General features: G+C 45.9%; 1 protein-coding gene across 3 annotated transcripts in view; it reads right to left on the reverse strand.

Moving 5' to 3' along the window:
- LRP8 (LDL receptor related protein 8) overlaps nt 1-15,118 on the reverse strand; it is a 194,880-nt gene that overhangs the window by 7,322 nt on the left and 172,440 nt on the right. For 2 of the 3 annotated variants that reach the window (XM_054834205.1, XM_054834207.1), the window contains 9 exons: nt 14,964-15,086; nt 11,995-12,114; nt 11,740-11,865; nt 9,708-9,879; nt 5,786-6,013; nt 5,143-5,261; nt 3,575-3,714; nt 995-1,136; nt 409-561 (listed from right to left, as the gene is read on the reverse strand). In XM_054834205.1, the coding sequence (XP_054690180.1) occupies nt 409-561; nt 995-1,136; nt 3,575-3,714; nt 5,143-5,261; nt 5,786-6,013; nt 9,708-9,879; nt 11,740-11,865; nt 11,995-12,114; nt 14,964-15,086 (1,323 nt within the window). The remainder of the gene's footprint in view (nt 1-408; nt 562-994; nt 1,137-3,574; nt 3,715-5,142; nt 5,262-5,785; nt 6,014-9,707; nt 9,880-11,739; nt 11,866-11,994; nt 12,115-14,963; nt 15,087-15,118) is intronic. The other variant, XM_054834206.1, reaches the window with a different exon arrangement.

Raw genomic sequence — 15,118 nt, forward strand, 5'->3', positions numbered from 1 at the left:
AATGATTTCCTGAAGTCAAGCTTTATTTATTAACAGTAACAAAGCACTCTGGATGGAAGGTAGTTAAGAAGTTCAAAAACTTAGGGTTTTTTTCAGTACCTATCCTGAATTTGTACCAGGAACTATTTACATGTTAGGGACAACTACACTGAAACCACTCCTCTCTTCAGGATATTATCAGCAACAACTGTGGCCTCTCCAGATCCAGAATCTATAGGCAATAACATGGCAAATTTTAATGATTTATTGACCACTCACACTTTCAGTGCTGGGCATTATCCCTTTCTTGTTATGCTTTCAAAAATGGGCAAGTTTTCAATAAAGGACACCACAATGCAGCAACTATGTGGAATACACCCTAAGTATGATTTTGTTGGAATAGCAGAACAGTGACATGATTGTATTTACCTTTGTAGCATTTTTTCATGTCAGGACCCAGCCACATATTGTCAGGACAGGCACATGTATACTTAGGAGAATGGGGGGAGATCTGAGGTGCAGGAAGACACAAATACTCGCAGCCTCCATTTGGTTGGGGGCTGAGCTCACAGGAATCTGGAGCTGTTCAAGGATGGAGGAAAAAACAAGTTATTTTTCTAATTATTTATTTCTTGTTCTTGGCAAAGAAATATCAAGTCCTGTAACATGACGCTCTTCCACTTCCTACCTCAATTAATCAGGCTGCTTAAGTATCTTTACAGTAGTGAAACATTACACACTACTATAAAAACTGCCCAAATATATAATGAATGGCAAACATCATAGTGACAAGAGTAACTCACTGTTATCAAAGATGCTAATTAAACAGCTATTAACAAATTGCAGACTTGTCAATAAATCTGCTGCTGAATGAATTATGCAGGAACTTCAAACATGAGACATTGATTTCACATTATTACCTGTGCTTTTCTCTCTCATCAAGAACCATCAGGAAGCAATTTACTAACTAAATAAACCTGATTTAGGGCCATAGTACCCCGAGGACATGTCTTACCTTTGGGCTGCTTTAATTCATGAAATACCACGATGTCATGAGGATTATTGAGATTTTCTGCCAAAACGGAGATGTCCAAGCCATTCAGCCTGTTTGCGCTGAAGATTGCTTCATTCTCCAGGTCAGTCCAGAACACTCTGTCCTGCAGGAAATGCATCAGATTTCTGACCTGGCCCTGCTCAAATCCAACTCCAGTTGGATTAAACTCCAGTAGTCACAAAGTCAACGCACTGTGTTCCTACCTTGGGGCACCTTTGGTTCACGCTACTTTTATCTGCAGCTTTTTTCTTGGATACTGTCATTTCTAATGGTTAAAAGCACAGCAATCTGACACGTTTATAAAGTGCATAGTAATTCTGAGTAGCTGTGAGACTCAGACAAGGGAGCAGAAATTTGGGTAAGTACAGGAGAGTTGCATCCATTTGGTTCTGAACCTTTTTTTTTTTTAAAGTCAGGGTGGATCATGGGCAGAACTAAAGGGCCATACCAGAAACTTGTTATCTCTGCTGATTTTTTTCTCCTTTCCAAAGATAAAACCTGCATTAAGCAGGTATCTACAAAGAGGCCAGTGCCTACGGCACACCTGGAAGATAAGTATCTACTTCTTTTTTTATTAATATTTTTGCATGGTATACTATGATAGAATCTACAAGATAACTGGTCAAGGAGGTACACGGGAATTGCAGTTATCAAACAGTATTTAGTTGCTTGGTCAGCTAGGTATGCTGCTGCCTGCTAAAAACCACAGGTATTTCAGTAAGGAAAGCCACATTGCTGGAGAACAAGGGCAAATTATCAAAAGCAAAAGGGTTGTCTGTTATGCTAACCAGCCATTCACCTAAGGAGGGTGTACAGAGGTTAAATAACCCAAGAGATCCTTCCAAAAATTGCTGATGAGGCTAAAACTAAAGAGCAGCAATGTCTTGGGGAAACCTGCACCCAAAGTTAGATGCCTAGATATCACACACGTTGCATGGCAGGAATAAGGATTTTAAGGAAGAGGGATTTGCTGAGTCAAAAGCCAACGTAGTTAAGCGAAAGGAAAAGAAAGGAGGCTGTGACCCACGCCTTGACAGGGAGGCAACCAGACACCTGTGCTATAGCTTACCAAGACTGAGGTGCCAAAGTTGAAGCTTTTGTTCCCATTAATCATTTAAATAATCACAGAAAGGAGCTTAGCTACAAGACAGAAGACTTCACTGCCCCAGGCTAGGGATACATAGTCATCCTCTACCAGGGGAGCAAGAGCTGGATTGTGTCTCTGCTTCCACCCAGGCAAAGCGAGGATTTGAATTATGTCTTCCATGGAGTACTCCTGAGATAGGATGGGGAATGCAGAGTTTCGAATGCATGCTTAGCATGAGGTACAAACTGGAAGGAAGCCATTAGCCCTGGGCCCTGCCACTGGGTAACTGCGTATACACTAATGGCAGAAAAGTGGATGCCCACTTACATAGTAATTTTGGCAGATCTCAGCAGGTCTTAGTTCTTCCTTGACATTTGAGGATCTGAACAGTACCACTTAATTAATTATTGCACTGCTCTTAGTAAGGCTACAGTGTGACACTGAATGGTACAAGAGTACTGAATCTACAAGACTAACAGGGTTTTCAATAGAACATACTCAAGTAGGAGTTGGAAACCCAACACCTTTGTGAAAATAGACTTATGTTTTTGTAGGATCACAGCTCTATTTTTTTTGGACAAGGAAGTTTCTCTGATGTGTGGCAGGGTTTATGTGTCATAACTGGAGCAGCTCAGCCTGAAAAAGAATTATCTGACCCTTTCAGGACTAGGTGAACAAGCACCTTTTCCATGCCAAGTCCCCAACCTCAGCAATGCACTGGTGCACAGTGACTGCAGGGGGAGCCCCATGAGTGCCTTGCTGGCACTGATGCTCCCAGCTGGAGCCTTGAGACTCCTGAGACAAGTGAAAGTGTTTCTGACGATACTTCTGCAGATGCTGGGGTGGGCAACAGCAACAACTAGCCAATACAGCAAAATTTAAGGGGCTGTCCTCCCCTGAGGGTTCCGTTGGCACCAGAAAATGCAACACAGGGATGCAAAGATGGTGTGAAACAAAGCTGCTGAGAGCAGCAGAGTGCTCTGCTGCAGGCTGAGAGGTTGCTCTGAGCCCAGGCAGCTCCCCTCAAAATACAACTTTCAAAGACATGTTGCAGTGTCACTCAGTGAACGGTTGTCCCACCTGCTGATCACAGGAAGTGGCTTCTTCCTTTCCCTTGCCTATAGTTTTGGCCTTTGCATGGACAGTGGGCTCAATTCAAATCAAGGAAAACCCATTTACCCATTTTCCAATTGGTGTTAACTGGGCACCACCTGCCCCTCACGGACACACTGGTACTACATCAGGTAAAAGCCTGAAACAACGCATTGCTCCTGATTAAGGGCTTTAGAAAACAATTTTCCCTGCTGAACCCACACCAGGTTAATCGGTTTCTATAGCAGCAAACACCCTTGCTGAGCTTTCTGTGCTATGCAAAAGGCAGAGCTTTCAATCAAGAAGAGCTTTGAGACCTCTTGCAGTCTCCAGTCTGTTCTGCATCCGTTTTTGACTCTTACCTCAAACACTGCTAAGCCGAAAGGATGGCTCAGATCGTCAACAGAAGAGATTAGAACTTTTCTGTTGCTGCCATTGAAATCAATGCAGGACAGTGAATGCAATTTGGAGTCTACCCAGTAGAGACGCTGATTCAGCAAATCTGAGAAGTGAAACACAATGAAGCAAAATTACACACAGCTCCTGCAACTCTTTTTCTCTTGCCCAGCATGTTTTTCCTGCTGGCAGCATGACTAATCTCTTTATTACTGGGCCTTTTTTTTTTTTTTTAACACTAGTTCTGATTTTGAATCAGTGCCCAGATATGCTGGGATAAGACCCTATAAATAAGATTAAAAAGGAGGAACATTCTGTTGTGTGTGTGTGGGGAATGCCTGACTGACAGCTTTGTACAATGAGGTTCTTTTGTTACCAGGAGGAGCAGGCCAGCAGCAGTTTGGGCTTCCCAGAGTCACTCCATCAGTGCCTGAGCGAGAAGCTTCATCCCTTCTCAAGGCTATTCAGTCCTTGGCCTCTTGCTGGAGAATAACTGTGATTCAAATGAAACACCTCTCCAAAGGAGCAGTGCGATTTACATGTTTTCAGTGAAGAATTCTGGGTCCAGAAAGCTGCCTTGTGCTGCAGGCTGGGGGAACGCTGGTGGTGGGGACACCCCTACCACAACCAGCTGGGTTTTGGGGAGGGTGCAGGTAAGAGTGGGAGGGATGGATCCAATGTTAGTTAGAATGCTAGGCACTGAATTTCTCTCCTGGAGCAAATTCACTCATTTTGGATGAGATTCACTAAACAGAATGTGAGTGGATGAGTGCCAACACAAAACAAGTTCTGTAATTAAACAAGTCATTAATTAATTTCTTAATTACTAAAGGATAACATTATTTGTTCACAGCAGCAGCACTTCAACACTATGCAATGGTAGCAGCATTTTCTCCTACATCCTTGTCATGGCCAGAATTTTCAAATATAAAACCAAGCAACGAATCTCACATCAGTTGTAGGCTGTAACTCCAGAGGAGGGTGTTCCCTGCTGCCCCATGAGGGCAGGGAACCTCCTTTCCACTCCTGCAACTTGGTGTGGCAGTGAGAACGACCACAGCCTTCGGTGGGCCAGCAGGATACGGGCCAGAGCAGTTGGGCAGACGTGTGGATGGGTAATGGGCTTTGCAGGCTGTGTCTCTTTCCTTGATGTGCATTAATCAGTCCAATGAAGTATCTTGACACTGCTGCTGAGACAGGTCCAGAAACACTAGCACCAAGCACTCTCTGATGCTTCCTGGACTTCCGAATGGTTGTTGCAGCTTTGCATCCTCCCCCAATATTTCCCTTTGCCTTAAGGCACACCTAAAAGCAACTCAAAGCTCCTGCAGTATGAGGTTCTGACTGTGGCAAGACTTACTGCCTACGCTTGCTACTGAAATAATATCACTCATGTTGATGAGCAGTAAGTGACAGTATTTCCAGGATTTTTGTGTGCAGGCGTCTTTGCACATTTACAGTTTTGTTTTCCTATTTAACAATAAAAATTTAAGTTAGCCACGGTGGATGCTGTAGCTCTAACCTGGGCACTTACCAAGTGTGATGCCATTTGGCCACTCAATGTTGTCAGTCACCAGCACTCGCCGCCCCACGCCATTCAGGCCAGCTTTCTCGATCTTAGCTTTGTCTCCCCAGTCAGACCAGTACATGAACCTGAAAGAGACAGATGCAAGAAAACGGTAAATTGGACTCCAGTGTAAGAAATCTGCACTACTAATTAGAGTAGGAGGTGCCCTGTTCTCTCATTATAGCAACGCCCCTCAGCCACTTCAGTTAGTTCTGATATGCACCTAGAGGAGCCACATACTGTCCCAACAGGATACTCTGCCACAAAACTTGCACCAGAATGCAAAATCTCACCTTAGTAACCCCATGCAAACTATCTCCTGGTGTGTCTGCTGGGTATGTGGACTTCACTTATCCAAGCAGCCTATATACATGTCAGACGGACTACTTCATTTCCCAGCACAACCTATGTGCCTGGACAAGCTCAGGCCCATTGAACGTATGACTTGACCATGATTTTCAGAACTTTAACAGCAGTGGCCTTGCAAAGATCTTAAAGGGCATCTGAAGTCTTGATGAGATGAAATCCACCCACAAAATTGTGAGAGAGGCAGAAAGACGACTAGAATGTCTCTGTTGGCAAAGGGAGTGTTTGTGGTCTTTACACCTACCTCCGTGTGGGATCAACAGCAATGGCTCTTGGCTCACTGAGGTCACTGTTGAAAAGTGTCCTCCTTCTGCTTCCATCTGCAGTGGCCACTGAGATGGTCTTGTTTCCAGAGTCCGTCCAATAGATATTCTTATGAACCCAGTCTATTGCCAGTCCTTCAGGAGAGTTCAGTTGGCTGTCTATCAGAATCACCTGCTCAGCTGTGTCACTCGCTTTGTCTATGTAGGCACTGCAAAGACAGGACTTGTCACTGGACTCACACATGGCACAGAGAGCGCTGTGCACATGTGCGTGGGGTTGGGCCTCAGACAGCTGAATGCCAGGTAGCACCGCTGCAACCCCGCGGAAAGAAAGTGTGCATGCAGCAGCACGATTGACATAGAAACCCCTATGGCTGCATGCTGTAACCTTCTGCTTTCTCCTACAACTTGTTCTTCTTTCCCTGTATCTGGATGGCAGGTGTTTCCAGAATAGGGAACTGTCATTTTATTTTTCTACCTGCTTCCTGCTGTAACTGCACAATTCAGCAAAACATTTGACTTGAGGCATGTTAACTTCAATAGCATCAATTCATGGGATTCATGGACATTAGAGATGTAATCTCCAGTGCTCTGCTGAATAGAGTTGAACTTAGCATGCAAATAAACATGCTTAAATATATTGCAGAATTATGACCTGTGTAACTAATCATGATTCATCAAAGGAATTCATGGAGCTGTACTAATTTGGCAAGCGATCTTGTTACATACAAAGAAAATGTTCACTAAGTATCAGTGGCAGCCTCAAAATGTTTGAAAACGCTACTGAAAGGCAGCAAACTCCACATGGGTGTTTCATAAATAACTCAATGTTGCTCCTACAAGCGCACAGGCTGATTCTGCTCTGTTGCCCCTGCATCAGTATCAATTGCACTGGGTGAACTGAAATGGAGTCATTCGGAGATCTTGTTTCCAAGATCTTAGTCTGGCTCTTAGAATAACTTGGTACATCTTTAAAAAAGTTACAGAACAGCAGAAACTGGGATTTACTGCCAGCAATTGCCTCATGTACCATAGTTTTCACCTTGCAATAGACTGTCAACTACAGACTGCTTTTCCCCAGAGGACTCCTGTTCTCTGCTAAAAGAACATGGTGGCCTTTTATTTAGAAGCATTTGATGTTAGTGATAGTAGTAGTATCTTAAACAGGAACATTAATTGTTAAGAAGTTATTGCACAGCTTGCTCTGCAGAAAAGATGGCACTTACAACAAAGCTAATGATTTCTCTGCCTCAGTCTTCACTGGCAAATGCTTGAGCCACACTGCCCAGGTCGCAGAAGGCAGGGACTGGGAGAATGCAGAACTGCCCACTGTAGGAGAAGATCAGGTTCGAGAATATCTAAGGAACCTGAAGGCGCACAAGTCCGTGGGACCTGATGAGATGCATCCGTGGGTCTTGAGGGAACTGGCGGATGAAGGGGCCAGGCCACTCTCCATCATATTTGAGAAGTCCTGGCAGTCTGGCGAAGTTCCCGCCAACTGGAAGAAGGGGAACATAACCCCATTTTTAAGAAGGGTAAAAAGGAAGACCCAAGGAACTACAGGCCGGTCGGTCTCACCTCCGTGCCTGGCAAGATTATGGAGCAGACCCTCCTGGAGACTATGCTCAGGCACATGGAAGATAAGGAGGTGATTGGTGACAGCCAACACGGCTTCACTAAGGGCAAATTGTGCCTGACAAACTTGGTGGCCTTCTATGATGGGGTTACAGCATCGGTGGATAAGGGAAGGGCAGCTGACGTCATCTACCTGGACTTGTGCAAGGCATTTGACACTGTCCCGCACAACATCCTTGTCTCTAAATTGGAGAGACATGGATTCGATGGATGGACCACGCGGTGGATACGGAATGGGCTGGATGGTCGCACTCAAAGCATTGTGGTCAACAGCTCAATGTCCAAGTGGAGAACGGTGACAAGTGGTGTTCCTCAGGGGTCAGTACTGGGACCGGCACCGTTCAACATCTTTGTCAGTGACATGGACAATGGGATTGAGTGCACTCTCAGCAAGTTTGCCAATGACACCAAGCTGTATGGTGTGGTCGACACACTAGAGGGAAGGGATGCCATCCAGAGGGACCTTGACAGGCTGGAGAGGTGGGCCTGTGCGAACCACATGAAGTTCAACAAGGCCAAGTGCAAGGTCCTGCACATGGGTCGGCGCAATCCCAAGCACGACTATAGGCTGGGCGAGGAATGGATTGAAAGCAACCCCGAGGAGAAGGACTTGGGGGTATTGATTGACAAGAAGCTCAACATGAGCCGGCAGTGTGCGCTTGCAGCCCAGAAAGCCAACCGTGTCCTGGGCTGCATCAAAAGAGGCGTGACCAGCAGGATGAGGGAGGCGATCCTGCCCCTCTACTCTGCTCTTGTGAGACCCCACCTGGAGTACTGCGTCCAGCTCTGGGGGCCCCAGTACAGGAGAGACATGGAGCTGTTGGAGCAAGTCCAGAGGAGGCCATGAAGCTGATCGGAGGGCTGGAGCACCTCTCCTGTGAGGAGAGGCTGAGAGAGTTGGGATCGTTCAGCCTGGAGAAAAGGCGGCTCTGGGGAGATCTAATTGCAGCTTACCAGTACCTGAAGGGGGCCTACAGGAAAGATGGTGAGGGACTGTTTATCAGGGAGTGTAGTGACAGGACAAGGGGTAATGGGTTTAAGCTGAAGGAGGGTCGATTTAGATTAGATGTTAGGAGGAAATTCTTTACTGTTGCAGTGGTGAGGCAGTGGCACAGGTTGCCCAGAGAGGTTGTGGATGCCCCATCCCTGGAAGTGTTTAAGGCCAGGTTGGATGAGGCTTTGGGCAACGTGGTCTAGTGGAGACCCATGGCAGGGGGGGTGGAACTAGATGATCTTCATCGTTCAGTGCCCCCCAGCGCCCCAGGGCATTCACTGTCAGAGAGCTGCAGAAGGAGCAGTGTGTCTTGAATAATTCTCTGTGTATGAACGCGAAGCCCTTACCCACCTGGGCCTGTGCTTACAGAATCAGACACAATGAAAGCAGCCAGTTTCTTCTGAACCATCTCCCCATTTTCAGAGCCCCACAGGCCCACCCAGGGTACCTGCCTAGCTACTTGAGTGTTTAATACTCAGCACAGCCTGGGCAAATTTCCCTGCCAATGGCATGGGAGCTACCGCAGCCTGCAGAAACCCTGGCTGGGCTCCCACCCACTGAAACCAATCAACCTTTGCCTGATCATCAGCTAAAATCCAGAACAATCACTGTAGAAGCTGCAATAGGGTGAAATAACTATGCAAATCGGAATATACATGGGGGATTTTCAGCACATAAATGAAATGCATTTTTGACTAGGCACACTCACAAGCCCTGGTACATAATACTGTGATGCATGCCATAAAAACAGCTGAAGGAGGAGGGAGAATGAGAATTACAGAATGTGAATTACAGAATGTGTACTGTGGTCAAGTGCTGTAAATTTAAATCCAGTCTACCAGGGACTACAGTATTTGTGTTGCTACCTCCTTGCTCCCACCATTTGCCCTCCTTTGTGCTTTCAGATGCCAAGTCCTTTGTGGTTTCATGTACAGCAAGCACACAGCACAGCAGCGGTCTCACACAGCATTGCTTAGCAATACTATGATTCAGTAAATGAGTCTATGTGTAATTGCACACATGCAGCAGGATCTATTATTGACGAAAAGCCTTCCTGTATTATCAAACCAGATAACTGCACAAGCCCCTGATTTCTTTATCAATTTCTAAAAAAGCTTACAAAGTCTGGGCCACAACAGATAGTCTAGTAAGGGAAGAAAAGCCCTCAGGTTCACTGTACCCTGCATTGTTCTCTGCAGAGTGTCCTAAAGGGGTACAGACTGAACCACAGCTTTGGAAAGGTATCAAACCACACAATCTCTCTTGCCCCTTACCTGTAGATTTTTCGGTAGAACAAATCACACCAATATATTCTGTTTGTTGACACCTCCACATCCAGCGCCACGACATTCTTCAGCATGGGAATGATGCGAGAGTAGTCCCTCTTCACCAGGTCTATCTTACGGACTTCGTGGCGATTGGTGAAGATTAGGTATGGACTCTTGCCTACCACAGAAAATAAGCACATTTGTCATTTTAGCAGCTAACCCAAGGGCTGGCTTTGGCTTTCGTTTCTCAAACAACAACAGAATGATCAGTCACTGATAGTTCTGCTTCATAAGAAAGCTTTACACCACACCAGAAGCAAGCGTAAATGGCTTCCAGAGGCAGAGCTATCACACGTGGACATGGAGGACCGCAGCAACTCTGTGGTCACTAGATGTGCATGGCCCTTGGTCTGCCCATTCTGCTAAGCCGCAAGCAAAACTCTAGGGAATGTCCTCACCTTCAATTACATATTTCAGATACAAAATACTTGGGCCAGATTTTGGTGACTCATGGCCAGGGCAAGGAAGAGACAGCCCTCTGGGCTGGCTGGAGGAAGGGAAGCAGCCAGACTTGAGGTATGATAGGGTCACAATGAATCCAGCAAAGCCAGGACTGGTTGCCAGGGAGGAATTCTAGACTGTCACCTACATGCAGAACTCACACAGTTCACCTGACACTTGGGCTCAGACAGTTTACATCTCTCTTTTTGTGGGTGCTGGTGGTACTGCTACTGCAGTCGTGATCTCAGGCCAGCCCAGGCTAGAGCCTCTCAAGAAGGATAAAGTTGACCTGAATTTTCCGAAAGACAGGAAAGCAAGACACACAGAAACCCAATACTTATTTTGTTTAGAAGACCATAGGCAGCACCTTAGCCTCCACAGTTATTCACAGTGGGCCCCATGGAGGCCGGTTTCCTGCTGTAGGAGGCAGACACTTATGTCTCCAGGTTCAGACCAAAGGTGCACTTCCTTGCCCCCTGCAAGCAGCAGAGCATGCGATTCACTGTGTTCTTAAGTGTCACTAAAATGAGCTGCGAGTCAAACAGCGAAAGCTTTAGTTGGCTCTTTGTGCACCTTCCTGTTTGAGGTAGGGACAGGATGGGAAGCTCAGAATGAGCTGTAGTGGGTTAGACTGGTTTGTCCCCAACAGTGGCCAGTAAAAGATCCTAGCGAAGACCATCATTCTACTGGGAAGGACAAAAGGGGATTGAGGAACACGATACTGAAAGGGAAGAGCTGGGACAAGTTGTGCTGCATGGCTCTCAGCACAGGCTCTCACGCATAACAGAACTTTTCTACCTAACAAGCAGATAAGTGTCCCAGGATTTGGGTCAGTCCTAACTCACTGCAGGTGTGAGACTAGCAGACTTTATGAGGACAGCAGGACACTGTGCATACCATATAGAACCTGTGATGAAAGAGGCCACATGGGTATGCAGGATAATAGTAGAGAAGCAATTTTGTACTGCAGATAACCCACCCTTCTCCAAGAGACCCACCATTTCCATTAAAGAAAACCCCAGCATGGCTAATGCTCAGTCTCGCACAATTCAACTTTCTATCCCTCTGAGATTAACATTGATTTTTGCAATAAAGTCGAGCAACCTGCTGGTGTTCACGTTGGTATTTGTGTAAGAGTCTGGGAGGGTGGAGAGGCGACTAACCTACAGTGTTTTAACTGGGATGTCGTCTTCCTTTTAATATAACTACCACAATATTTTTGCTGCACTGTTTTTAATAACACCTGTCAAGAGACCTTCTTTTCTAGTTTCAGCTTCAAACAGCCAACTAGCGACTGTAATCTTGCTCTGTACACTGTTAAAATATTCTGATCTGCATGATCAGTAGTTCTTGCCTAGAGATGCATCTGCTATCACTGCAGCAGTTCTGTGCTGCTTGAAATGAAATATCTTTGCTTACTTGCTTTGCTAGTTTCCTTTTGTTTCTGTTCCCCTAGCCTCAGCCCTGCAAGCATGTTTTCTTATCAGAATTGTGATGTTGAGCAAGCAGAGTTTAAGTGCCTGTGGCGTTGTCTTACCTACAGCTTTGCAGTTCTTGGACAGGGTGTCCATCTCATATCCCTCGTAGCACTCGCATTTGTAGTCCCCCTTGTAATTAATGCAGATCTGGCTACAAGCGTCTGGATTCTCACATTCATCTATGTCTGAAAGGAGTGTTTGAAACCCATCAATAACTTGAAATCAAACCATCTGTGATGGAGCAATGCTGAAGTGAATATAATCACATCTCTGTATGGTGAAACACAAGGGACTGCTGTTTGCATGTAAATTACCTCCACACGTTTTTTTATCCAGAAGCTTGTATCCGGGCGGGCATTCACATTCATAACCAATCTTCAAGTCTTTGCATATGTGTGAGCAACCACCGTTGTTCATAGAGCATTCATTAATACCTGGAAGGGATATACAGATTATCTATGACAAAGGAGGGCTTTAAGAGGGGTCGTCAGAAGTTTTCCCATATCTATCAGCTTTTGGTAGTCAGGAACTGGCTTCACAGATAGGAAGCCAACACCGTATCGCTTTCTTGCTCTTTATTATTCCAAACCAACACTGTAGGATCATTTGGACTGAAAGCTAGCTGCTAAATGAACAGGGAGCCCTGGGGATACAGCGCATGTGAATCTCTGCATCTCATCCCATCAGGGAGCTGCTGCTTTGAGTATGTTCTGCCACATGTGAGAAACTTCCAAGGGACCTAAGGGGTCTCTCCAGGAGATGACTCCTTCCCTGTGCGCTGGTTCATGTTGACTTTTCTGAACAGTCTCTCTGAGCTGTAATAATTCATGCTGGGGGAGTCTCATCTCTCAGGGGCCAGCTATTTTGAAATACTGTACTATTTTCCCACCTAGCTCCAAAATGATCTATGTAAAAATTCCAGAAAACACCAAAGTACAGTCTGTCAGAGAGGTTCCATTAGCACTGAGATACAGTCCTCCCACAACTACCTCCCACATGACAGTCTCTGCTGGCAGCTTGCATCAGCCCAAGTGTGCGGCTTATGAAGCAACAGCCCCCATCCTCTCCTGGGTCCCTGACTAGTCCAAGGCCACCTCTCTGATCCTGCTTTCAAGTGCTGAAATGAAAAACAGACTAAATGGATCCTTGTAACTAGAACTGAATGAGAGGACGAGGAAAGCTGGTTTCCTGTCAGAAATAACATTTCTTCTTGTTGTAATTAACCTACACAAGGTGAAGAGAAAGTCCTCTCCCTAAGTAAGACTGCTGAACAGATGCTGTGGGATTTCAGGGATAGTGGGCTCACTAGAACAAGCAAAACTGATCTGCTTCAATCTATAATGCAATTTAAAGGCAAACTTTTCATTTATCTTTTATTTCTTGCTTCCTTGCACACTGCAGGTGAGCAGCAGAGCAATGCCATTAAACCAGTGCTCTTGGAAGAAAATGAAACCAACGGCAAGCCAGTTAAATCAGTAAGACTAGGAAAATACCATGCCAGAAGGAACCCCATCTCAGCTCTGGGATGCTTTCACCTTCCTACCAATGACGCACACATATACGTTTCAATATGTTATTAACAGAGCAAGTTCACCAGGCTCCAAGAAGGTGTTCACAGAGTCACATTGTGTGATGTCACTGTTCAATGATGTTTATTAACAGATATCACCTATTCTTACACTTGCATAAGCCTTTAGCAAATTGGGTCATAAACATGCACAACTGCTCTCTGCAAAATACTACAAAGGCTGTTTCGACTAACGAGCAAACCCCCACTCTGATGATTCCCATGGTTTCAGAGGTGCTTTGTGGAATGGATTTAGAGACGGTAAATCAAGAGCTGGTTCACTTGCTGCACTTCTCAATAGGAGCTGAGGAGGAGCCCAGCAGAGACAGCCTGTTCTCTTTCTGCTGGGCAGCTGCTGCCCATTACCCAAACTTCAGCAGTGTATATTCACTGCCTACCTAAAATAAGACAAGTGATGTTCTGTCTTCTGTCGCGCTTTTCTGGGGAATCTCAGAGGGCACTGCAGTGTCTAGCACACAGCTAGACAGACACGCCAAGATGAGGAGCATGTCCTGCACCTCCTGCTTTCTGCGTGGACTACTTGTGTTACGTTCACAGCAAGCCACATCATTCTGCACTCTTAAAGAAACATGTTTCCTTTGGGGGCTATTCTCTGCTCAGCTTCCTAACTTAAACAACACTTCACTGCCAGCCTGGGGCTGCACCAAGTCAGCCATGGCACCACTGTAAGGCTGAGCACCAAGCCCAGCTGTGCCGTGCCACTGCCCAGTCTCCTAAGACAAACTGGGCTGCCAGCTTTGTTGGGAGATGTCCACAGACAGACAAGTTGCAACACCCACTCAGAAAGACAGGGAGATGTGGATTAGTGCGGAAGAAAGCAAGGGCATACTGAAAGCACAAGTTAAGAGCATCCTCGCTAAGCATGCACACACATTCTTGTCTGATATAGAGGAGAGACTGACAGTTCTTCCTGAATGTGAGTTATTTTAGAGGCAGGCACTGAGCTCCGTGCTACTGGTGCTCCATGTCATGGAAAGGGATGCCTGTCTGAGACATTTCTGCACTGGGGAAAAAAAAACACATGTGTTTGAGTAATGCTCCAGATTGGGGCTGGTGCCCACAATGCCTGGTGGGAAAGGTGAGAGAGGGGCTGCCCTAGGGAGAGCGGCACAGTTCTGCTGACTCTGACAGCCCTGCTCTTGTGGCTTGTGCATCCTTGCTAGCCCAGAGCTGGCAGGATGCTGCAGAGAGCAACCTGCTGTCATTTCTAAGGGAAGCTGCAACAACATGTAAAACCCAGAAATAGCTGAAGTCATCTCTCAGTGATTGCTGCCACTTTATGTGTTTTCACCTTCAAAACATGTTCCCAATGCTAAATTTTTATGATGTTATCATGATCTTACAATTCAAAGATAATTTAGGCAATGAGGTTAAATAAATCGGTCTGTGCTGTGGAGGACACTAGTATCTGGGGAGAGGGAAATTCCTGGTTCCTAGTCCCGTGCTCAGTTCCTACATCCCTCCAAGAATAAAAACTGAGCTGAGAAGGGCACAGTTCAAATTTACAGATGATCAGACTAGGCTACTAATTATATTCATATGAAGGGTGACGAGAGAATAAAGGCAAGGAAAGAGGAGCAGAGTGAGAAATAGCATTAGCAGCTACATGTGGTTACACTCAAAGCTGTGAGCACCAGATGGAGGAGAGGGGAAGCAGTTACAACAGGAGCAACACATAGAAGGCAAGTACTGTACCACATTCTTTCAGAGGCTCGTCAGACCAGTCCCTGCAGTCTCTATGTGAATCGCACACTTTGCCTCCGTCAATGCACTCTCCACTCTTACACTGAAACTTGCTGGGACTTTCACATGCTGACTCTGTCACGTCGGGCAAGAGAGGAAAGCAACTA

The sequence above is a fragment of the Grus americana genome, chromosome 8 (assembly GCF_028858705.1).
Source record: "Grus americana isolate bGruAme1 chromosome 8, bGruAme1.mat, whole genome shotgun sequence".
Classification (NCBI taxonomy): domain Eukaryota; kingdom Metazoa; phylum Chordata; class Aves; order Gruiformes; family Gruidae; genus Grus; species Grus americana.